General features: G+C 45.2%; 1 protein-coding gene and 4 non-coding genes across 5 annotated transcripts in view; 1 reads left to right on the top strand and 4 right to left on the bottom strand.

Moving 5' to 3' along the window:
- Window positions 1-25,364, top strand: part of LOC119466602 (collagen alpha-1(IX) chain-like) — an 85,504-nt gene that overhangs the window by 20,549 nt on the left and 39,591 nt on the right. The window contains 8 exon segments of the mRNA XM_037727121.2: window positions 2,488-2,704; window positions 10,068-10,238; window positions 11,209-11,280; window positions 11,699-11,812; window positions 22,602-22,691; window positions 23,589-23,633; window positions 23,744-23,797; window positions 25,252-25,305. Of these exon segments, the coding sequence (XP_037583049.1) occupies window positions 2,488-2,704; window positions 10,068-10,238; window positions 11,209-11,280; window positions 11,699-11,812; window positions 22,602-22,691; window positions 23,589-23,633; window positions 23,744-23,797; window positions 25,252-25,305 (817 nt within the window).
- Trnaa-agc (transfer RNA alanine (anticodon AGC)) lies at window positions 4,227-4,299 on the bottom strand. The gene has a single exon. It is a non-coding gene; the product is annotated as a tRNA-Ala (tRNA).
- Window positions 4,527-4,599, bottom strand: Trnaa-agc (transfer RNA alanine (anticodon AGC)). Its single transcript has one exon. It is a non-coding gene; the product is annotated as a tRNA-Ala (tRNA).
- Trnaa-agc (transfer RNA alanine (anticodon AGC)) lies at window positions 6,902-6,974 on the bottom strand. Its single transcript has one exon. It is a non-coding gene; the product is annotated as a tRNA-Ala (tRNA).
- Window positions 7,195-7,267, bottom strand: Trnaa-agc (transfer RNA alanine (anticodon AGC)). Its single transcript has one exon. It is a non-coding gene; the product is annotated as a tRNA-Ala (tRNA).

Consider the following 25,364-nt stretch of genomic DNA (forward strand, 5'->3'; position numbering starts at 1 on the left):
ACGAAGCGAAGCTAACAACTACCTCATTTAAGACGTGTCCTTGCAAAGCTAAGGACGCCACGCGACCTTCGTCTCGCCTCCATTGGCCACTGTGTCCTGTCTTCCAGCGTCTACACGGTGCGCATTGTAGAGGGTGATTGGTGAAGATTAACACAAAACAAAGACCAGAATGTACGACAACAGAGCACTTGCGTGCCGTCCGTCTCGTGACCACTTGTCTGCAATTCGTTTCAACAGTTATGTACATGTACCCGAGTACCGCTCAACGACTTGCTCTATATTAAACCTTCCGCGTCGGCACATGCATACCGATCAGTTCCGGAGTCTCTCGCCTCTGTCATCTCGTCGAGCGTAGAAATTCGACCTTGTTCGTAAGGCATGCTGATAAAAACGTTCAAGCGCAAGTCTGACGTCAGGGCAGCGTGTCGACGAGTACCCTTGTCAGAACGTTGATTCAAAAAAGTTTCCGGGCAGAAGCTCCTCCTGTTCGCCCACTGTTGATCAATTGAACTGTTGAACCTGACCTAACCTCACCTCAAGTCTTCATTTCTCCATGACGATCCAACTTTTTTTTTTCGATCCCTCAAGCGGAAGTGGATCATGAACTTCTGATCACGCCTTAAATTCACACTTTAGACAGTGCAGTCGCTCGCCGTTGCATTGACTCAATTAATTTATTACCTCACGCGCAGGGAAGTTGTACGTACACTTTAAGTGCGACTACGAAGACAGATGGGTTAGAACTTGGTCGAAACCCCATTACAGTAGGATTTTAAACCTACTAAACCTACTGGAATGGCAATTGCGACATTGTGATGGAGACAAACACCATCCATAAATGTTTAGCAGGGTTAAGTGTACCGAATTTAGTAGGATTAACATAGTACAAGAAATAATACAATCGAAGATTTTACTGTACCACTTAAAATATTTTACAGGAACCACTTAAAAAACATGAGCCCTTCCACTACTGGGAAGATGGAAGCCAGCGAAGCTGTGGCTATGGTGGCTCTGCTATAGTGAATATTGCTATAGTTAATTTATATATTATCATTATTGACTATATTTAGCGTCTTCGGCATGTTCGTCCAAAGGCAAGGACACCGGCGTCTTGTTCTCGCCCGGTGCGATGGCCAAGTAGAGCGTTTGCTGCGCCAAGTCCGCCCCATCGTCATAGACCAGTGTATGAGCCACAGCGTTCATAGCCGCGGCACACTGCACGGCATTGTCAGGATCCTGAAAGATGTGGTTAAACGAGCGTCTGTCCCATATAGCAAGCCCAAAGGGCAACTACTGTTAACAGCGCTAGCGCGTTCTCTACGTCACGAGACAAAGGGGGACAACGATTGGTGGGATGTGCCGCCGCCGAGTATCGCGACACTTGTGAAAGAGGCATCGGCGGTGGCAAGGTGTATAACAATGGGCTATCCATTATCAGTTTTGACACCTGTGCTAAGGCACAACTGGCGGGAAACCACCACGCACATGGGGACAAGCCACCACGCACATAGAGCCGTATCTGAATTGTTGTACAAGCCGGTTTGTCTACTACACGGAAGCGATCTCCTGGAACCTATCCCTTAGCAGCTTCGCTGTAAAAATTTGGAGGTCGCTTAAGTTTCGTCTTTAAGAGTCAAACATCCCTGACTGCATCTCACGCTTCTCGACAACTGCCGCTTATGCAACCGTAATGCTTACCGGGAAACGCTGGCGATGAACGCTATGCACGAAGGCGAGCTTTGTGGTAGAAACGCGGCCTCTTGAATGGGCCGATCACGGAGATTGTGGACATCCGCGCCCCCAAAAAATGACAATTTCTCCGGTTTCCGTTATTGTTTCGTACTTTCAATATTTCAGGCTGAGAAGACTTAACATAAAAAGGCATGCGCTGTCGGTGTCTTGTTTCGTGACATTTGTTTATGGGCTGTCATTCCCAAAATTCCGAAGAATAGCTTTGTCGTGAATGTAAGACAATTAAGGTGTGAGCAACTTTAGCGATAAAGTGGTGTGGCAATATAGCCAGCCTATACAGCATGTCATATAGCGAGGTGTGGCATATACATACATGCCTAAATATATACGGAAATTTTCGCTCACGGGACGCCGGCGCCCCCACCGACACCGGATTTTCTGCGACACGGGGCCCTTAACGCTATCGCATTAATTAAAGAGATTTAAATTAGGGGACGCAAGCGGCTTGCGTATACGCAAGAACTAGGGGCCCAGTACGGCGCATGCGCAGACACAGTAGGTGTCTGCGCATGCGCAGTCACCTACCGTGGTCAGCGCATGCGCATGGGGTCTACTGGGCCTTGCCACGCCGTACCGTGGCAAGCGGCTTGCGTCCCCTAATCTAAAACTCTCCAATAAAGCCCGTCCTGTTTTACTATGAAGTTTTTTTAACACTCCCATCAGCGCAGTTGCATCCACATGGAAGAATTCATCGTGAACATCAAATGAGTGGCACAAATCTCCATCTCGCTGCAGGGCGGTGTTTCCTCTGGGTCTCCCCGACGAGTTCTCGTTCGTGGCGACGTTCCGCAAGCGCAGTAGTCGCACCGACCCGTGGTTCCTCATGCGCGTCACCGACGTCCAGGGGGCATCACAGTTCGGACTGAACGTGATCTCCAGGAAGAACCGGCTAGACTTCTTTGCGCAAGACGTCACCGGAAACAGGCAGACGCTGCGGTTCAGAAACGTCCGGGTGAGTGCGCGGTTGCGACGACATAGCGTGTTAGTATAGAGTTAACGTATTACAAAATTTAGCTCTGTGGAAACCTGGACTGGACTGGAGTGGACTGGACAAACTTTATTTGGGTCCTGCAGGACGCGCTTAGGGCGTAGTGGGCGTCTCCCAAGGACGCCCACTACTAACCTTACCCCCTAACCTTACCCGTCCCCTAACCTTACTTATAGAATCAATATTTATAGGTATATGCCGGGCCACAACTTTCCTGAATTTAAATATATCATTATTATTGTTACTATTATTATTACTATTATTTTTTTCCTATTCCGCGCAAGCTCACCAGAGAACATAGACATTTCCATGTTCCTGCCTGTCATCACCAACACTCAGCCGTCCACAGAATACAGAGTCTTTAAAACGCTCATTATCATGATCTTTATATTTTTCATAATTTCACGCATTGTTCAACAGCCTTTCTCCTGCTCTTTCGTGTGTATTTATCTTGCACTTTGTTATAGATACTCTTCTTTACACAATTGTTCTTTTTATGTTTTTATTCGTTGTCTTTTTTATTTATACTCCCCTGCATTGTTTCATGTTTATGTTTTTTTTTATGTATGCATGCGCCAGCGCTCAGACCTTAGGGTTGTTCGTGGGCACGTTAATTAAGCATGATTGATTGATTGATTGATTGATTGATTGGTTGATTGATTGATTGATTGATTGATTGATTGATTGATTGATTGATTGATCGATTGATTGATTATCAATTCTATTTTTCTTACTAGAGTAGCATGACAATGCGTTAAATAAAGATAAGAAACAGTGTCAATAAAAAGTTGCAGGATAAACTCAACTAACTACTCAAGTATTTAGGGTTAACCAGCTCACGTTTCGTAGGGTCAGAATTATAGAAATAGCTTTTTTTTTTTAGCTCTGCTACCCTCTAACCACCGCAGCCACACCCCTGACGAAATGAAACCCTAGTAACTTTTGTAGATGGTGCTTGTATTCTGTATCAATGACTGCCCCAGCCCGACGGGATTCTGTTATAAAACCACTTGAGTATACCTCTGTACAAGTGAAGCGAAATTTTTATTAGATGAGCCCCAATTACGTTCGCTCATACCCATGGCGCATAACGGTGGATCTTTCAATATTGGCGTCTCTATCGTGAAATATGTTTCGGAGCAAGCAGGGCACAGACGGGTGAGGCAGTGCTGCTCTTTGGGCGGAGATTTTACTGCTTTTCCTAGATTATTCGGTTGTACCAAGCATAGGTGGACCACCCTTGTGTTATGCAGCACTGTCGAGCCATTCGAGGTATCCAACTTTTTTTTTTTTAAGACCAGTTTTTGCAGGCGAAGAACAGATTAGCTTTGATCCGATTATTTTACAGGTTATACCTTACCATGCTGTACCTGCAGTTTAACTTTAGCAAAAGCAAAAAAAAAAGAAGAAAAAACACGAAAGGCGCGATTTTTATTTCTTACGAAGACTCGTAGTAACACGAAAAAAAAAAAAAAAGGTGTCTCAGTGGAGGTGCTGGGTATCGATCCCAGTACCTCTCGCATGCTAAGCGAGCGCTCTACCATCTGAGCTACACCCCCGGACGGTGAGGCCAAGAATTGTAACACTCGTCATTAATTGTCTTGTCTCAAGCTTCATATGAACGCAAAATAAAAAATGTGATCTTTCGTCCAAATACATTCACTCCTGCACAAATCCAGTTTTCAGGTCGGGCATATCCGTCGCAAACATTCCTTTCAGCGCTGTATAAATGTTCTAAAAAAAAAAAAAAAACAAGTAAGTGATGCAGAACAAAAAACTGTCTCAGTGGAGGTGCTGGGTATCGATCCCAGTACCTCTCGCATGCTAAGCGAGCGCTCTACCATCTGAGCTACACCCCCGAACGGCGAGCAAGGTAAACTGGAATCGTATTTGAAACGGTGAAACGAGATCAGAAGGGGAGGGTAAAATGAACGCACTCTCTTCCGCGACCCAGTTTGGTTAAAAACTCGCCACCGAACGGACGTCGCAACGGCGCGACCTTGAAGGCGAGCGGTCGCATTACCCTTCTCACAGCAGCGCGCTGTTTACCTCCTAATTATTATTAACGCGATAGCGTTTAGGGCCCCGTGTCGCAGAAAATTCGGCGTCGGCAACAGGCGTGTGATCAAGGTGGCGGAGAAAATCATCCAACCACATCGACCGCGCAGGCCCTCCACGTGGTGCAAGGTTTTGGTGAACAAAAATTGAATTTCTCAGAGTGAAATCCGTCAAAAAAATGGTAAAGTATATAAACGACTTTACCTTCGGCGTCGGATTGTAATTTGAATGTACGAGAAAACCTAATTCTGCTACGAGGAAACTCAAACATTTCTACGCAGACCTGCGCGCGTCGGGGCAATAGCAAACAATTAATAAAATAATAAAAAAAGGTGCTAGGGCCTTCACATTTAATATAAGACCACTTATATTGCCCCTGGAAAAACGTCTTTCCAGCAATGCATTTCAGTTTAAAAGTGAAGCCGACTTTAAGGGGATCGGTGTAAGCTTGGTCTTTGTAAGCTGGCTTTCTCACGTTCAGTGTTGCAATGAATGAAGCCTACTTGCCGTATGCGAACGATGCGATGCGAACGGGTCCCGATAACGCTATCGCGTTCTACTCTTAAAGGCGAAGCTTAAGCGTCCTCCAAGTTTTATTATTACGAATATTATAATAATAATAATAATAATAATAATATCGTTTTCTTCTGTATTCACCTTGCGCCTTGTTGTATGTACACTCTTCTCAAGATTGTTATTCTTATTTTTTAACTGATATTCCCCTGCCGTCTTCTTTCTTCTTTTATGTATGTGTGCGCCAGCACTTAGACCTCATAGTTGTTCCTGGGCACGGTAAATAAATGAATGATTGATTGATTGATTGATTGATTGATTGATTGATTGATTGATTGATTGATTGATTGATTGATTGATTGTGGTTCTTGTTGCTTAGACCTCCGGTTGTTCTTAGGCCCCTAAAATACAGATTGTTAGATTTTTTTTTTGCTATTAGAAACGTATGAAATTGAAAGAGAGGAAAGAAAGACAATGACAAAGAATTGACTACGTCAATAGGAAGCGAAGAAATCACCGAGATTGCACTAGCTAGTTAACGAATGTTTAAAAAAAATGAACGAAATAATGTCCGAAGTTTCGTCACTTCCAAACAAGCAATTTAGTGCGCGACAAACGGGAAAAGCAAGGAGGGCGCGATGAAATTGGTCGCGTCGAGACGCACAACCAGGTATTCATCGAGGGTCGTAACCCGCGGGCGAACATTCACCTGGTGGTAGCAGGTGTGAATATGCCTATTCGTACTTGTAACGTGTAACTGTCTGCATACAAACCAGAGCAACTCAACGCAAACGCCGCGTCTGATAATGTTCCTTTAGGGCCGACTCGAATTATGGGAAGTTCCGAGTTTGGAGCTCCCCGCTATAGGGGTCTATCATTAACTTTAAATCGATAAACTTGGACTACCGTTCTATTGTAATAGAGCAAAATACTGAACTTGGTAAGTTTCTAGATGTTCTAAGCCCGCTGCAGCAGCCCAAATACCGAGAAAATACTTTGAAATCCATGACGTCACCCTGATGTAGCGGCACTGCAGTTACGGCGCGAAATTCAAATCCTTCATTTTCTTTTCTGCTAATCAACATCTTACCGCGAAATTAAAGAAAACTCGCTCCTTGCATTATAAATCGCGCTGTGCGTACCATGCATCACACGAGAACTACAAGTAGTTTTGAACTTAAAGAAGTGGCAATGACAAGCAACTTATCAAGAGGTGGTCTTCAACAGCTTCGTATCAATTGATACGAAGCCCCCACTGATAAGAAGCCTTGAACAGCTTCATATCAATGGGAGGAGGGGGGGGGGGGGGGGGGAGAAGCGCATGTTTCGTGCCTATAGACAGCAGATGCCCCCCCCCCCTCCACTATTCGGGCATAAATAAACAACCTAATGTTTTTTTTCTCTCTCTCTTTCTTTTGCAGCAAGCACTCATATTTCCACTAAAAAAACACACACACACACATCTTCGTCGCAGAAAAAGACGATGTCGCAATAAGGCTTTAATTGCTCACTTTAAAAATAATATTAAAATTAAATTAAGGCTTTCGTTACCAACATTAAAATAATATTTAAATAAAATATTTAAAAAAGTGGAGGTGCTGGGTATCGATCCCAGTACCTCTCGCATGCTAAGCGAGCGCTCTACCATCTGAGCTACACCCCCGGACGGTGAGGCCAAGAATTGTAACACTCGTCATCAATTGTCTTGTCTCAAGCTTTATATGAACACAAAAAAAAAAAATGTGGGTATTTCGTCCAAATACATTCACTCCTTGCACAAATCCAGTTTTCAGGTCGGGCATATCCTTCGCAAACATTCCTTTCAGCGCTGTATAAATGTTTTAGAAAAAAAAAAAAGTGATGCAGAAAAAAAAGTGTCTCAGTGGAGGTGCTGGGTATCGATCCCAGTACCTCTCGCATGCTAAGCGAGCGCTCTACCATCTGAGCTACACCCCCGGACGGCTAACTGTGGGAAATCGAACTGCATTTAAAGCGGTAAATGAGATCGAAGAGGAGGAGAGATACCGCGCCCTTTCTTCCTTCGACCCAGTTTCGCAACCTCTTGGCCGCGAGCGGCTGCTCGAGCGACGCACGTCCAGATAAACGAACACTTCGACTAACCCTTCAGGCCAGTGTTCACAGAAAAAGACTATCTTACGCAAGAATTGTTCCGGCCTGAGGGTAGACGCCAGGCATTCGTGATGTTAGACGTATTATTAGAGATGGCGACGGGCCAAGTGGCAATTAATTAACCGGAAGCGCTAGCCCGGGGCCGACTCTGATGCCGCCATGACTCAAATACATGTAAAACGCGGAAATGCTTTTATATGGAAACCGCTGGACCGGCGGGATTTGAATTAAATTTGCTGCATTTGAGAGAGAAAGTTAAATCCTAGTGATTGTAGGAAGCACAATTCTGATTTAAAGCACCAAAGTTTTTTTAAAGATTGCCGAATATCGGTAGGTATAAAAAAAAAAAAAAAATAGGAGCTCGAAGTTTAGAAATCCGTAACTCCGCTACAAAAACAGATATCGAAGTTCTGTATACTGCGTCCGTTAGACCATCTAAAGCGGATAATTTCGACCTATTAATTTACAGCGGACGTGAATTTGTTACATTGTTTACAAGGGTTTTGCAAAAGTGCCACTCAAGAACTACTGCTATATTTGAGGTAGTGTTTTATACATTAGTTTTGTCCGCTGATGTATTATTAGGTGCCGCTTACAGAACTGTGATGCCGTTTTTCATTGCCGAGTAACGGAGTTGTAAAAAGCTTCATTTACTTGGATAACATTTTTGCGCAAGCAGACAAGGACAAAAAGGGAGGCGTAGACACCACAATGCGCTAACGTGGTGTCTACGCCTATCCGCTTGCCCTTGTCTGCTTGCGCAAGAAATGTTATCCAACACGCCCAACACACAGTCAATCGATAGTTTAGTTTCTGTGAAATGTTGTTATATCGAGGTTTGACTGCACAGTTCAACTTCTTATTACTTGTAGTGTCACTAAATAGGAACATCGAATTAAGTTGTTACTCGTTAGCTGATAATTAAGGTAAATTAAGTTGATACATCGGCGTATTCGGAATAACAGAAAGGGTAACTTATACCGTGAGCGGAGGAATTGGTACGCCAGAAAACACGCGCGAAAGACAAACTGATGGCGACACCCCTTTCAAATCGCCGCACTAGACTACTGTGACGTAGTGTATTTAAATAGCGTGCCCTCCTGTCTAATTCTCGACAGAATTATCAATGCATTACATTCTAAATGAACCAATGACTTCCCCTAGGAAGTTTCGCGAACTTTTGACTGCGCTCAAACACTTCCAAATACGAGAGAATGAGACCTTCACAACCGTGACGTCACGCTGACGTATGAGTGTGACGTCATGCTTCGGTGCGAAGTTTGAAAGGGAAATTTTGTCTTCCTGTTAGACGCCACCTTGGTTCATTTCGCTCGCCTGTGGGCACGCCTTTGGTTACAGAAGCCCCCCCCCCTCCCCAGAGGCAGCTGACAATTTCAGAAGCCACGCTGCTCGGTTGCAGCCGCACGATGCGCAGTGCAAGATCATAATCATCATCATCATCATCATCAGCATATATTTATGTCCACCGCAGGATGAAGGCATCTCCCTGCGATCTCCAATTACCCCTGTCTTGCGCTAGCTGATTTCGACTTGCGCCTGCAAATTTCCTAACTTCATCACCTCATCTACTTTTCTGCCTTCCTCGACTGCGTTTCCCTTCTCTTGGTATCCATTCTGTGACTCTAATGGTCCACCGGTTATCCATCCTACGCCTGCCCAGCTCCATTTCTTTCTCTTAATGTCAATTAGAATATCGGCTATCCCCGTTCGCTCTCTGATCCACACCGCTCTCTTCCTGTCTTTTAACGTTAGTCCTAAGATTTATCGTTCCATCGCTCTTTGTGCGGTCCTTAACTTGATCTCGAGCTTCTTTGTTAACCTCCAAGGATCTGCCCCATATGTTAGCACCGGTAGAATGCAATGATTGTACACTTTTCTTTTCAACGAGAGTGGTAAGCTCTAAGTCAGGATTTCGCGATGCCTACCGTATGCACTCCAACCCTATTTTATTCTTCTGTAAATTTCCTTCTCTCATGATCAGGGTTCCCTGCGAGTGTAGTGCAAGATAATAAACACTAAAACACCTCTGCCTCGTAACGTCTTCATTTTCCCATTGCTAAACACACAACACGAAAGCAACGGCAATCTTAATCTCCCGTGTTACAATGTGTACGGTGAAAGGTTAATCGAATTTTCCAGTGCTAAGATGCGGAATGACTTACCCCTTGAAATAAAACTTGCAACAAGTTTCGACATAATATGTAAGCGCTACTTCCTGTGTTATTAAGCATCCTCTTGACCTTTTCCTGATGTACTTTTCATTTTGTCTACTGCTCGTAGTTCATGTGTATTATTGTTGTTTTTTTATGTAGATTATTATGTGGTCCATGTTGTAAACAATAGCTGATTACTAATTAGCCCTTATGCATGTATAGAAATTCCCTGTATTTATTACAAGGAACAGTTTGTACAAGATTGCTAATCATTTTTGTGTTGGACCGGTCACTAGCATTTAGCCTATCGGTCCAAATATCTCTGTATTAACTTTTCCCGGTCATATAATGAAGTTTCCGCTTCAATTGATTGATTGATTGATTGATTGATTGATTGATTGATTGATTGATTGATTGATTCGACGACTATGTGCCTTCGATGGCGTTCGCAGGTCGACGACCAGCAGTGGCACAAGGTGGACATCAGCGTGTTCAGGGACCACGCGGTGCTCTACCTCGATTGCGAGAAGCACTCCAGTCTCGAGCTCGTCCAGAGGGCGCCCATTGACGTCAACGGTGACGTCAACATCGGAAAGTACGAGTCGGACCTCTCCACGGTGCCGGTGAGTGGAGAGATGGTGTCGCCGTACTCCGGCTCATACATGGCCTACAGGCCAAACACTACGAAGGCTAACAAAAACTTCCTCTCTTTGCCCGCACTGGCGACCAGAAAATAGTGCGCTTAATTTTAATAAAGAAAGAAAGACGTAGGTATGCGTTACGTAATTCAGGTGTACTATCGCGAGCAATATGAGTTGCAACACGAGAATCCTTTTTTTTTTTTTTTTGTATGGCAGCATGGCAACGCCCACACAGAAAAAAAAAAAAAAAAGAAATGCTGAACACCGTTCCCATTGCTGGTAGCACCCTGTTTTCAAGGAAAATGGCACTTGTCATTTTTACTGTTGAAAGAACTGACGGGTGTAGGCCCGTGTTGTAACTCATATTGCGCGCGGTAGTACCACGAAGTCTCATACCTTTATGTCGCAAAGTGTGACGCAATTGTAATAAAGTGCTAACTTGGGCCTGGTGGTACATGTCTGAAAAATGAGTAACAACTCAAAGAATATGGGACGTGCAGACGTGCAGCGCTTCGTGTCTGCACGGCCCGTTCATTGCTGCGCTGTCACTCGTTTTTATTTTTATTTTTTTTTCAGTGACGTAAATTATCACATGGTAACAGTAACCTATATTAACGTTTTTTTTTTCTTCCATAAACTGGAGTGAGTTCTCCCCGCAGTTGCGGATAGTCCAGCACACCAATTTATAAGTAATTAAATACTATATATAAAATTAAGTTCTGACTCAAATAACATTTCCTTGTTTTTGGTGCAAATTTGAACTCTTCGTTGCCAGAAACAAAGGTGAACAAGCTGCTCCATTTTTTCCCAGACTTAGAAATTTCCCAGACTTTGGGCATTACACTGCAGGTTTAATTAACTGCTGGAACATTCGTGTATACCATTTCCAACTGCCTGCTACTTTTGTCAATGCAGTTATCAGTGGTATATTATATTGCCTCTCGACTCGTAGATGGACCTGCAGTGGATGGTGATGAGCTGCAATCCTGCGAGGCCGGAGAGGGAGACCTGCTTCGAGCTGCCGGTAAGATAAAAGATAAAGCTTATCGAGATTGTAAAAAAATATGAGATTCGGGATAACACAATAACTTTTACCGTTTAATAAATTTAGCTACATTTCTAAGTACGGACAGGTGTACTCGTTCACGCCCTTTAACACTATGAACTTGAGAAACAGAAAATAAGAGGATGCAATGCCCATCGAAGTAGCAGCAGTACATATTCCAACATTGTGCTGTTATAAGCACGCCACGATTTTCAAACACCTTTCTGCCACAATACGTCGCTCTGGACGAGGTTCGAAAGCTATAACCTCGGTCTTGGACAGTCTCGGAAAAACACTGACGGCTTCGACATAAAAGGGAAGATAGGGTGTTAGGGTCACGTGGCTCGACTTTGCACTAGAGGATGTCCTAGACTTATCCCATCAAACATCTGCGCAGCCAAGGGGGACTCCACCAGCCCCTACGCTGCCAACGCCCACGGAGCCCGGCTTGCCTCTGGAGTCCGCGTGCATCGAGTGTCCCCCGGGCTCACCAGGTCTGAACGGCACCGACGTGAGTATGAGCCCCAACACTGGATTCTTCGTCGTCCCCTTCACCTACACTAAACTGTGATTGCAGTCAAGCGGCTCACATTGAATATAGCGATAGTAATCGCTATAGGCAGCGTGCGCCGCTTGACAGTGTGGTTCGTGTCGCTGCGTTGTGGTTAGTTTTTACGCGCAAGCGTGTATGGCTCGCCAGTGAAATCGGCGATGGGACGTTTTAAGCCGCGAAGGAAGCGAGCGCCGGAGGAGGAAGGCGCCTGGAGGTGCGAGGACACGGCTGAACGCGCGGCAAAGCAACGCCACCTAGAGTCTAGATCGCGTTTCTACTCCGGCGGCGGCTGCTGCGTATATGGCGCGAAGTGAAACGTCACTGCAACTTTCAGCTTTTTTTTTTTTGACAGCGAAGCTGTTAAGGGCTAGGTTGCCCAGGATCGTGTCCTCGTGTAGAAAAAAACTATCATCATCAGCATTGGCTCAAGTGCCGTCATCTTTTTCCACAGCTGGCTCGTTGGCACCCCTCGGTGTGCGCTCGTGCCGAGCACGTGCTCGGCTAAGGTCACTGGAACCTGAAAAGTACCGCATCCCTTTGCTCTTCGCCGCCACGCTGCCGATTGGTCAGTTGCCGTCAGGTGATCACTTTCCGCCATAGATGGTCCACGCCACGCCGGAGCAGACAATCTGACAAAGGCGTCGCTCGCACACGCCGCGCGTATATGAGCCATCGACGAGGTCGGAGTTTTCGTTTTGTGTAATTTAGGGCACATGCAACTTTCGTAGACTTAATATAAAACGACAGGAAATGCCCGGGTGCTGCGCTTTCGGGTGCATCAACCACCGGGAGTCCAAGAAAGCGCTTTTTCGCGATACCATGCAATTAAGCGGGAAGAGCGACAGCAAGCGCCGTGCTATCTGGCTGCACCGAATAAAGCGCGACAATTTCACTCCCACTAGCCGAACTTGACAATACCGCAAAGCTGAGAGGCTTTGCGGTATCATCGAACTGCGTAAATGCCATAATATGATCGAGATGCTTCACGCGTTTTCTTTGTAGACTGCGGTTTCCCTTGTGCAAACAAGGCGAGGAGATGCTCAGAAATAGGCAGAAACGAGCACCCCGTTGCTGCTTATGTATGTTGCAGTGCCGCATTGCCATGTAAAATGTCTTCACTTTGAACTGATCGAGGCCCAAGCTCGCAAACAGCACTGGCATACACACGTCACGACGTTGATTCGTGTCTTGCCAGTTTATACGCTCTAAAAACAAGTGTCCAACCTTCAGAGCTTATCTTGACTCCAGACGATCTACCTTGCATGGCTTTCCTTTCATTAACGCTATATATACACGCCCCATACTTCCAGGCCACGAACGGCATGCACATTATCAGAGTGACGTAGCATTCTTGACAGGAAAGTAGCGAGCGCAGAGTTTTTCAAGAAAGGAATTAAAGGCAAGCCAGGCAGATGAGGATTATTGCTTGGGGATGACAAGCACCCTAAACAGAGTAAACGTTTTACAATAGTGTATGGTACTATAGTCCTGGTGATAGCGTGTCATACACACTAAAAAATAAACAGCCACTGCGCTATAGTCCGGGTAATACTCAGAATAGATTTAAAATTACAAAGAAGATGGTTGAAGTCCTTCATGCATCCGAGTGCCCCATCGCGCGACTGCGTGTATTTGCAACCGCTAGAAAACATGAGCTTCGCGACAAGGTCATCCTCGACGTCCTGAGGAAAAGACGAATGTGCACGGACGCGAGGATTGGTTAAAAAAAAACCGTAAAATGCCGTGAAAAAATGTCGGCAGCAAGTCGAATCGCAAGTCCTGCGTGGTAAGAGACGAACACGCCACCTCTCCAAAGTATCGCATGGACTTGAGTAATAGGCCCATTGCGGCTGAGTGAATGACCGTGGCCTCGGGGATCACGTCGTATACCCGGCGCAATTTCGGATGTCACGGAATGGTATACCTGCGTTTCTCCCGAGATCCGCGGAAGGCGAGATTCGCGGGAAGGACATAATTGCCGATGCAATCCGTGGACCAAGCGGGACGTACCTGGTTGGCGGCACCGACATACGCCGATTCGGTGTCACTGAACCGTCTTATACACTACTGTTCGGGACCTCCTTTCGAGCTCCTCTCTAGCTTTGAGCTATGCATGAGGCTACCATAGCAACAAAGGTGAAACGAGCACAGTCCGGTCCACATGCACGACCTAAAGGGACACTAAAAATTAACATGCTAAATATGTTTAGACTATAGTGCAGTATCTATCCACATCTATCCGGCGGAAAAGAGTCCATCGACAGCAGAGAAAATGAAGGCCTAATTGAGGTTTCCGTTCCGATAAATCATACCGAACCACGCATCCCGAACCTCCGCGTGGCCGGCGCATAGGCGTCACTGAACTAATTGGATATCTCAAAGTAAAATTCGTCAGAAAATTCGTAAAGTACGACTTACACACAACCTACATAGTGTCGCATTGTAATTTGAGAGAAAACAATTCTGCTAACTCAAACCCCTTTTCTGCAGCTGCCGTTTGAGTTAGTGGCCGCGGACGCTAGTTGTGGATACTGGGGGGACCTAGTGAGTGGGTTGTTGTCTTTAGCTTATTGCAGTGTGTAAGAGACATGTACTGATGCGTACATGAGTATAATTATGTATATCCTAATTATGAATGAGGTAATCATGCGAAATTAAGTGCGATTGTAATAGTCGATTGTGCTTGAACAATCGGATGCGTTTGTATCGCATAAAAAAGAATGTCCGACGATTACAATACTCCCTAATGCGAAATTTGAGCACAGCTCTACACTTGCTTTCATTTCGCGATATGTTGAGGCAAAAAGCTTGAGAGAGAGATATGTATGTCCGTACAGTTACACACCACTCAGTGCCTTCGCAGAGGGAGAGGCAATATGGGAACGCTTAAGGTCCCTAGATAAAACACGTTTACAAGGTAGCCACACTCATTGTTCTTTGCGCGTCCTCATCCTCTCTCGCGCGTTTACTCTCTCTTTTCTACTTCATTCGAGTATGTGACTGGTGCATGGCTTGCACCTGTTGTACCTGATGCTTAATATATTGCAGAAGGTTCAACACTAGTGCGCATGCGCCAATGATCTGGTCGGATTTCTGCAGGAAGAAAAGGCGAATCGTCTTTTCACCAAGTAATTCTGGAAAAGGGGTTTGTGTTTTAGTTTCCTCGTAACAAAATTATGTTTTCTCGTATATTCAAATTGCAATCCGACGCTATCATGTCTGAGGTTGTAGTTACGTCGTACTTCACGATTTTCCTGACGGATTTTACTTCGATAAATTAAATTAGTTCACGTAATCCTTTGCGCCACGCGGAGGGCCTGCGTGGTTGGGTATAGGTTCGGGAGGATTTTATCAGCCGCGGACGCCGTCGCCGACACCGGATTTTCTGCGGAACGGGGCCCTTTAACTCTATCGTGTTAAAAGCACACGGCGCTGTAATAATCTGCATGAGAAGCTCCTTTTAGCTCTGTGAAAATTACTGGCGCCTCGGACAACGAGGAAGGCGAACACATCAAAATGTTTTCGTCAGTGTTTTGTTGTTTGCTACCGGCGCCTGTAGCGTCCTAAGTGTCCGCAGCATCCCTCGTTGCGCAACAATACGCAAATTTGGCGCTGGTAGCAGACATAAGAGTCATATGCACCTTGTGCAAGCACCTGCGTTCCCATACCTCGTTGCCTGGGCTCTTCTAAACGCCGCTTATGAGACAGAGTATATACTCCACTTAAGGCAAGGTTTCTTTTTAGAGCGACACGCCGCCCGCGTCAGAGCCCCGAAACGGCTGCAAGACCAGGCCGTCAGTGCGAACACACAGCTGGACGCCGGCGTCGGTGATAGATCACTACAAATGTTTCGGCGCTGTAACTATAGACCACGTTTACTCGTATGCTGGGGCAACCGGCTGGGGCTTCGTTTGATTTGCAGTTCACTTTTTCTCGGCAGTTCCTTGAGGTTTGCTTATCCGAGAACAGGGGGCAAACGGCCTTGTGAATATTCTCACCCACACCGCGTCGTCTGCTCGGCTTCCATAACTCCATATCTCACAAGCTGGTTGCAACAGTGTGGAAGCTAGAGGAATTCTTAGCCAATAGGGAGGCCGAATGCCCCTCGAAATGTGCTCATCCGCGCCGCATCGTCTGCTCAGCGTCTAATTGCCATCCAGTTACATGCTCCATCATTGGTCGATTGACGCAAAAAATGTTTTGATCCCTGTGGAGATGGGTTTGCACAAGGCTTACCCTACGAGCGACGAGTACGCGCGCCCGCTGCGCTAGGGCTAGCTTTAGGGCTAACCGGGTAGCGGTCCGCCAAGCGCGAGAACGAGCAGTCGGGAGAACAAAGGTCTCATGTAAGCACCTCGTTGCGGGCCCGTGAGCATCTGCCGCGGCGAAGAAGCGCTCAGCCTGGCTCAGCGGACGAGAGCTCGGTTGGAGAGCGTCGCCGGGGGCCCCCGCTCGGGAGGCCAATCAGGGCGCGTCCCGGTGACGTGTTCTCGCGGGGCAAGTCCAATCCCGGGAGGGGGGGGGGGGGGGGGAGAGAAGCGCGGTTTGCGCGGGAAAGTAGCTCCGGCGCGCTAGCCGTGTCCGCCATGTTGCCGATACGGCGGCGGTTCCCGGAGATCGCGCTAAGTGCCACGCGCGAGCTGGGGGACGAGGCGCAGGAAGGCACCTCGATCCCCACACCCCGCAAGAGGCAGCGCGCGATCGACGCGTGGGCGCGGTTCACAGCAGTCACCGCATATCGAGAGCGCTCCGCTCGTGCAGCGCTTTGTTTCCATATTCCATATCGTTTTCCATATCGTCTGTGCGTTAATTGTCTTGTGGTTCAATTGTAGATGCGGTAGTTGCTGACGGCGCCGAGCAGCGTCTGTGTCCTTTCGCAAAGTAAGCAATACCGTGCTATCACTCGACAAACTTGGTTTAACCGCGTTCAACAACAACAACGGCAAATTTTCATCCGTCACAGTGCTCGACGAGCGACGCCAACGCTCAACGCAGGAGCGGGCGCCTAAGCAGCGCTCTAAAATGCGACTTCGGATGAAAGGCGAAGTAACCGCGTCTTCTCGGTGGACACCTCAACCATGCCGTGACGGAAGGAACGTCTGGGCGCATGACATTGAGAAAGGAGTGGAAAGTTTCCACTGCCCGCGGAGTCCGCTAGGAGAAGCGATGACGTCATCGCTAGAGCATGAAGCGCAGGAACGCGCGATCGCTTTTAAACGAGACACGTGTGATGGATTCGGTGCTGTCTAGCAGTGCCAAGCGCACTATAAAGCCTTCCTCATCGGCGAGTAGTAGGGCTTTTATGTCAACTGGTGCCCGACCACGCAAGACGGAGGCAGAGAAGGCGGAGACCAAAGCTCGGTATGCCGAGGCCAAGCGACGAAAGCGCCGCGAGAACGCTTTACTGCGAGCACGAGAAACTGAGGCAAAACGACAACGGTGTGCTGTGGACCCGGAATTCAGGGCAAGGGAGGCCGAGGCGATGCAGCGTAAGCGTGAGGAAGATGCGGACCGAAGGGCCAGGGAAGCGGAAGCCAAACGCCGGCAACGACACGCAAACCCCGAGCTGAGAGCCCGGGAGGCCGCGAGCAAACGTCAGCGCCGTGAGATGAATCCGGAACTACGAGCGCGGGAAGCCGAAGCAAGGCGACTGAGGCGACGAGCCAAGGCAGAACAACGAGCGCGGGAGAGGGCAAGCCAGTATGTAAGTACGGGAAATACCCGAAGTTTCGGGGAACACTTTCACAAATTTTTAAAGGTTGCCTGTGGCAGATCGCACAATTCTAGTTCATGAGCTGCCCGCCGTGGTTGCTCAGTGGCTATGGTGTTGGGCTGCTGAGCACGAGGTCGCGGGATCGAATCCCGGCCACGGCGGCTGCATTTCGATGGGGGCGAAATGCGAAAACACCCGTGTACTTAGGTTTAACCCCAGGTGGTCCAAATTTCCGGAGTACCCCTCTACGGCGTGCCTCATTATCAAATCATAGTTTTGGCACGTAAAACCCCATAGTTTTTTTTTTTTTTTAGTTCATGAGCTGATCGGACATCGCACAAGAAAATTGAAATGATAATTGATTAATTAAAAAAATTTACTGATTACGTTTTTACTAATTACCTTATGGCCCATATTGCAATTTACAAATTGTAGCCGTGGAGTTCGTAAGGCGGATTCACTTGGAATGAATTCTCAGCATGACACGTACGAGTTTTGAGATATTAATTCCCGAACTTTGCGGAGAAATGCATTGGCGTTCCAGTTAATTTTGTGCTTCATTGCATAAAACGAAGTTTTGTTCAGAAAGTAACTGGAGCTGCCAATGCATTTCTCCACGAAGTTCGGGAATTAATATCTCGAAACTGGTGTCATCCTGAGAATTAGTTCCAAGTGGATCCGCCTTGTGAACTCTATGGCTAGTATTTGCAAATTGCAATATGGGCCATAAGATAATTAGTTAAAAACTTTATTAGTGAACTTTTGTTAATTAGTTGATATGCCTTTCAATTTTTTGTGGATGTCAGTCACTTCGAGTAGACCATCTCATGAACTAGAATTGTACTATCTGCCACAGGAATAAGAATTTTTGAAAGTGTTCGCTGAAACACCATGTATGTCTGACAAATGCTTCACACAGAACTCATTTGGCTACTGTTGCTCAGAATGCGATCGGTTTTGGAACAAGAAATACCTGAAGCCTCTTCCGGAGGCACATGCCAAAGTGGTTGCCGATGCATTTCAGACTGATGTTTCTGGGTTTGATGTGTGTTGCACTTGCATGCAGACCATCCGGCAAGACCGCATCCCTAGCTTCTCCATCATGAATGGGTATGTGTGCCCGCCAAAGCCGGTGCACTTACCAAAGCTTGATCTCGTGAGCGAGTGGCTTGTGTCACCACAGATCCCCTTTATGCAGATGAGGAGGCTGCTATACAGTGACAGCGACCAGTTCGTCATCAGGGTCCGATTGTGAACGTGCCCATCAACGTCGACACAACCGTACAAATGCTCCCTCGAGATGATGATAATAATAACTTCCTGATTTGTGTGTTTACAGGGTAAAGATATGGGCCTGCCCAGGCCAACAAAAGGCTTGTGGGGCAGTGCCTGGCAGCAAGGAACAAGTCAGAGCATGCACCACTATCGCTTCACATCACAAAAATAACTGGACTAGGGAACAGGCAGGAAGAAAAGGAAAAAAAATCAAGCATACAAAACAAAGATAACAGACTTTACGTCTTTCTGACTGCCTAAAGATAAAATACTAATTGGGAGGTCATTCAGAACACTTGGCACATAGAAAGCACGAACACGTTCACCATATCTAGTCCGCACTCTGGGCAAAATGAAATGATCTCGTGGATGCAGTGTTCGAGCAGGGACATATGGGAGGCAGAATTCATTATTCCACAGATACGTACGAATAACACTTTCCTTAAACAACAACCTGAAGGAAGGCATACGTGAGCACAGACACGGACGAGAATTGTTGGGAATTTAAACAGCCATACATCTCGGCACGAATTATAGATTTTAGTAAACAATCAACTTTACTGCACCAGAACACTGAACAAATGTAAAAAGAACAATCTCCGTAGCGCAGCACACTGTATGCTAACGCGTGAGCTATAATTTTCCTCATACAAATCTGGCATAATGCTTTGATAGAGTATAGCAGACAGGCTATTTTGTGCAGCCATTCACAAACGTTAGCCAAATGTCTGTCCGAAGACATGCTGGAATCGAAATGAACACCCAGATATTTGGCACTTAAGAGGTATGGAATAGGAAAGCAGGCGCAATTATTACACCGAGGAGAATGAAGAAACGAAGGAATGATGACAGGAATACATTTCAGGGGATTGTGAAAACATACAAGTTTAGCTTTATTTTGATTGATAGAAAATAAGTTACTACAGTACCAACTCATGACACTAACAGTGTCAATTTGTAAATCAGCCATGGCTTGATCATAATTAGCATGATAGGATACTAGAAGCGTGTCATCAGCGTACTGAAAAACCCAGCAATGAAGAATGGATTGAGTGAGATCATTAACATATAATTTAAATAAAAGGGGTACTAAAATCGATCTCTGAGGAACTCCACTGGACAACTGTGTAGGCCTACTTTTTTAATATTTCCGATTACTACAACTTGAGTTCGACCATGCAAATAATTCTCAAGGAAAGATAAGAAAGGCCCTCGGAAGCCACTAGCTATGAAATTTACAATGTAAGACATCATGGTTGACGGAATCAAAATCTTTGGTACGTCTAAAAATAATGCGCAAGCAAATTCGCTGTTTTCAAAGCATTATTAAGAAAATCAGTTAGCTCATCTAACACTAGCCTAGTGCCTCGCCCGGAGGTAAGTCCATATTGGTTAGGTGATAGGAGGTTGTGTGCATCAATGAAGCTTTGCATCACACGAAAAATATGCTTTTTAAGTATCGGAGCAATGCATGAAAGTATCAAAATAGGTCTGTAGTTGATGACAGAATTAACCTGTCCGCTTTTGAAAAGGGGAACTACGAGAGCTTCCTTGAGGCCAGGTGGCATGATTTGTGTTACTATAACGTCGTTTATGATTGCTAAAAGAACAGTCTTCAAGGCCTCGAAGTTTCTGCGAAGAACGCCTGCAGACATGCAATCTAATCCCACTGACTTGCTTCAGTTTGAAGTTGAATAGGATATAACGAATATAATTTTCAGTGCACTCTGGCAGAAAGGCAGACTCAGCCACCGAGTGCGGCCCAAGATAACTAGCCATATTACCAGACCAGTTTGTTGCAGCAGACGAGAAAAAATTATTAAATTGGTTCGCTAGCATAACAGACGGAGGTCCAAAATCTTTAGCAATGGTTTCATACATTCCTCTACGAGGACAACCCCTTAATTCGTTAACAACAGACAAAGTCTTAGATGGGTTGTTTCTAGGTTCAGAAAATTTACTTCGGAAGTGTTTTCGACTTCCAGCTCTAAGCACCGCAGTAACTTTATTGCGAGCCATCTTATAAGCTTCGCAATGAAATGTATTTTTAGGCGAACGACGATAACGCGCCCAAGCTGATTCTTTTTCTGCTATCACGTATAAAGCATTTACGTTTATCCATGGGCAACCCGGTTTTCGCTGTTTTACGACGACCACCCTTTTACATGAGTACACTATCTGTGTGTAAACAGTAATAGAAGATTTGTACAGTTTACTTGCGGGAACTTCCTCAAGAAGAGATCGCCAATCGTAATGCTCTTACGACAAGTCAAGCTTATTGTTATCAATAACCTCTATTTCTGATATCTGTTTCCGTACGGTAATATGCTGCGACGATAAAAAACTACACCCCACAAAGAAGTTATCGGACAGCTTTTGCTCAACAATATACGGGAAGACCTGGTCGCTCTCGGTACGGACATGCATGTGATCTAGACATGAAGACACAAGTGATGTGCCCAAAACTTTGACACGTGTCGGAAGGCTGATAACGACTTCTATCCCAACGTCAGCAAGCGTGTTCAAGTATTCAGCTACGTTGTGCCGTTCTTTCTTCAGCACGTCAATGTTAACATCACCTGTCCGTGGATACATGACGAGATGGAAGTAGACGCAACTCATACAGAAACTTTCTGACTCTTTGGTTTTGACGTTTTCTTTTGAAACAAGCCGCTTGTTTTCAATAAATGTATATTCCGTCCTTGTTTCTTTCCCCACTGGAGATAACAGATCCATTATATGACGAATGCATCGGAAAAGTTCATTTCTGTTTAATATGGGCGAATGTGGGTATATATATCGAATTACGTGCTACCCATCCAACCATTTTACTGTAGTGCAGAAACTTCAGTGCAGTCTAGTCTCCTATCTTGTTACTGCAGTCTTTCGTTGTTTTATTAGCTAAGCCTCTGTTCGCAGTAATTCTGGCACTTTCTTTCTTTTCTTTTTTTGGTATTCAAGAAGTGCAAATCATCCACATTTCCTCTTAGTGTTCATTTAATGCAAATGAGCAAAATAAAAAAAAAAAAATGTCCAGACAAGAAGACCTGCTCCTTATGTTTTTATCGATGGCAATAATGACTCCTTTTTTTTTTTTCGAAATTGTCAGATGTCTACCCATCGCTTTCTATTTATGTTCACATCACGCAAATACAGTATATCTGTCAGGCTTTCCTGTGGCGAAGGCCGGCATGGTCGATATAAACTGCAAAAGCAACACAATGTGTGTTGGAGCCCTGAATTTGCTTTGAATTGTAATGATCAATGATTATAACATACAAGTTACCTTGCTTATATCTCGTTCAAATAGACAACTTATAGTTGCAGCTTTTTGTTTTTTTTATCCAGTAACCTGTAATTTTTGTTTCTTACATTGCGTTATACCAACTTCATGTTGGGAGGTCAGCTAGGAGTTTGTACAGCTGCAGCGGTAAAAGCTGGTGCTCTGCTGCTGCAACGCAGCCTGCGTTGGGGCTGTGAACAGCCAGCTTAGACTGCGCTCAAATGCAGCAGCTGCGTTCATGACCGTGAGCACTGACCCCTAGTTCTTCTGAGGGGTCCGGGAACTCACTTATGCAGCATCACTGTCTTTGGTTTATCAGTTGTCAGATTGGCATACGTCAGTGATCGAAGGATTCGTGTGTGTGAAATAAACAAGACACACAAACACTTTGTCATGTGGTTCTGTTCTATTTCTGATTGTCGGTTCTTTTATGGCTTTGACGAGTTTTCTCAGCCCCTGTTACCCAAATAATGCAGGGTCTACCAGGAACGCCAGGTTTGGCTGGACTCCCTGGACTGCCTGGTGCACCAGGTTTCAAAGGCGAGATTGGTGTTGCAGGGCTGCCAGTGAGTATGAACATTAGTAAAAAAATTTTTAAATGTCAAATAAATGCACCACTAACCTATACTCTTGCACACTGTTCACACATTCCCATCTGCTACAACTCCATACCTACAGAACACAACAGAAACAAACTGTTACTTATTGAGAGTTCAACTATTAAGGCATATCTGACTGTTCAATATTTGACATGGCCTGGTACTTGCATTGTACATAGTCACAGCGGCTTGCGTCTCTTGTAGATCCACGAACGAGTTCTATCATTTCATGACAGTTGACTGCAAGTGCTCAATAAAGACTAACCAGCTTTCAACAGCGTGGCAGAGTCTCAACTAAGAACAAAGGACATTTGCTTGGAATAAGCAGCCTGTCAGCTTAAGGGTGAGAGAATCAAGTTGTTTGCAGATGACAAGGCCGTCCAGGTCGTGAAAACGGGTGTGACAATGACGTGACAGTGACAAATGTGACTTGACAATGACAAAAATGACTGACAGGATGTGGCTTCAGCTAGCCAGTTCTCAATCAAAGCTACAGAATATTTCATGCTTCGAACACGTGTCTTCAAGTGCACTAATACATGGCTAAATAATTGCACCACCTTAATCTTTAAGTAAAAAATTATGCATCTATAGTTCCAGCAAGGACTGTAATAAGCCTAACCTAATCTAAACAACAACATTTAAGCATGCAATGGGAGCTGCTTCTCAAAGATTAGAACTTGACATAAGTGCTCTGCATAAACGTGTTTGAAGACTACTCTAAAAATGAACCTAAATAAAGTTTTAATAAACCTGCCCTAAAAGTGTTTTTACCAGTCGGAACACCATCGACCCTCGCAAAACCAAGGCACTTGTGTAACAGTGACATGTACTACATAATGAAATTCCTAACATCATCATCAGGGACTACCAGGAGTGGATGGCTTGCCTGGACTGCCTGGACCATTGGTAAGCCCAACTTAATTCTTGATAGCTGGCACTGGATAATGATGGCTTTGAAAACCTAGCCTCAGTGATCCTGCGATGTCAGTTGCATGACCATTATCCTTTCTGAGCAGGGACCTATCGGCCCTAAAGGCGACACTGGAACACCAGGAATCCCCGGCATTCCAGTGAGTTTGATGTCTCCTTCAATTAGTCATGATAATTATCAGCTGCACCTAATCATTCAACATTTCCTACCATATATAGGAAAGGACATTATGTATAGTATGTAGTAATAATCAACTTTTCACACATCAGTGTAAGAAACCAGGAAGGGGATGAACTTTCAGCTACTAAGTGCTGTACAAAAAAAAAATAATAATAATGCACTTCACACCCCTCCACAGTGAATAGCCCAGTGCAGTACTGATGGCAAAGTCACAATATCTGCATGTGCAGGTGGCATTCACTGCGAAAAGCTAGCAAGACCTTTGAAATTTCTGCTGGGTGAAAACATGTTTAAACAACAATTAGGTTGCAATAAGATGAGGGTATCGGGAGCACTAGAAAGTTATGGCCAACTAGCATTTTGGATAAACTAACTCCTACATGCACCCATAACTTCTTTAATGATGTTGTGTACGTGATTATAGTAAATCGTTTTTAAAGAAAATGTCTTTCTCAGCAAGTTACCACCACTTTTCTGTATCGAGTATGTTTCTAGCCCTTTTTTTTGGGGGGGGGAGGCCAATCCCGAAGTAAGTACAGTCTAAAAAGGTGGGCTAATATGTGCTACGGGTATGTCCCCTTAGGTCCACTTGTCTCCGTGATGTTCTGGATTTATTTATTTATTTATTTATTTATTTATTTATTTATTTATTTATTTATTTATTTATTTATTTATCTAAATAAAATTTTCCTATGGCTGAATTCGAACAGAGCACTTTTAGCACAGAAGCCCGATACTGTAACCATTATGCCACGGATGCTTTTTCCCCGCTATGACATGCCTTATAATCAGACCATAGTAAATTTTGACGTGTAAATCCCCAGATATTATTTTAATTATTGTATACATCATCCATCATATGTCAAGATATGGGCTGATCTCGAAAATAGTGCAGTCTAAAATGTGGGCCAATGCCAAAGATAGTGCAGTAAAAAAGTTGAAGCAGTCCGATGCTCCTTCTACTCCCCTCCTGTGAGCGCCGTGCGCAGTGAATCTGCCCCATTTTCACCTACAACTTGCTCAGGAAGACATTGTCTTTCATTGACTTCAACTGGAGGTTGAATTGCCTTCCAACTTTTTCTAGCATTCCGAAGCCCTCTTCAATGCCTTCGAAGTGATAGGACAACCATTTCAAGTTCAAGTTTGTCTGAGCGAGCTGGAATACATGGACATTCTAGCACAGACGGGGTGGTTCTGCAACTGGTACATTTGCAAACTGGAAACAACTAACGAGTGGTCTGACTAGTCCCAGCTGCCGACTGGTCCCAGTTCCCCACTGGGAATGGGTTTCTTAAAGCATTTGAACTGGAACCAGTCGAATACCAGTATAACTTTTCATTCAATGCTTGAAGGTTTACTGTGGTAAACTCCTGAAGATTGTCAGCGTTTCAACTACACTGTGTTGTATTCTAGGGTCTGAAAGGCCAGAAAGGAGATGGCGGAATACCTGGAGAACCAGGACTCCCTGTAAGTATATGCTCAGTGGTTGTAATTTGTGTGCTTTTGCATAAAGAGATAAGTGAAGC

The sequence above is a fragment of the Dermacentor silvarum genome, chromosome 10 (genome assembly GCF_013339745.2).
Source record: "Dermacentor silvarum isolate Dsil-2018 chromosome 10, BIME_Dsil_1.4, whole genome shotgun sequence".
Taxonomy (NCBI): Eukaryota; Metazoa; Arthropoda; class Arachnida; order Ixodida; family Ixodidae; genus Dermacentor; species Dermacentor silvarum.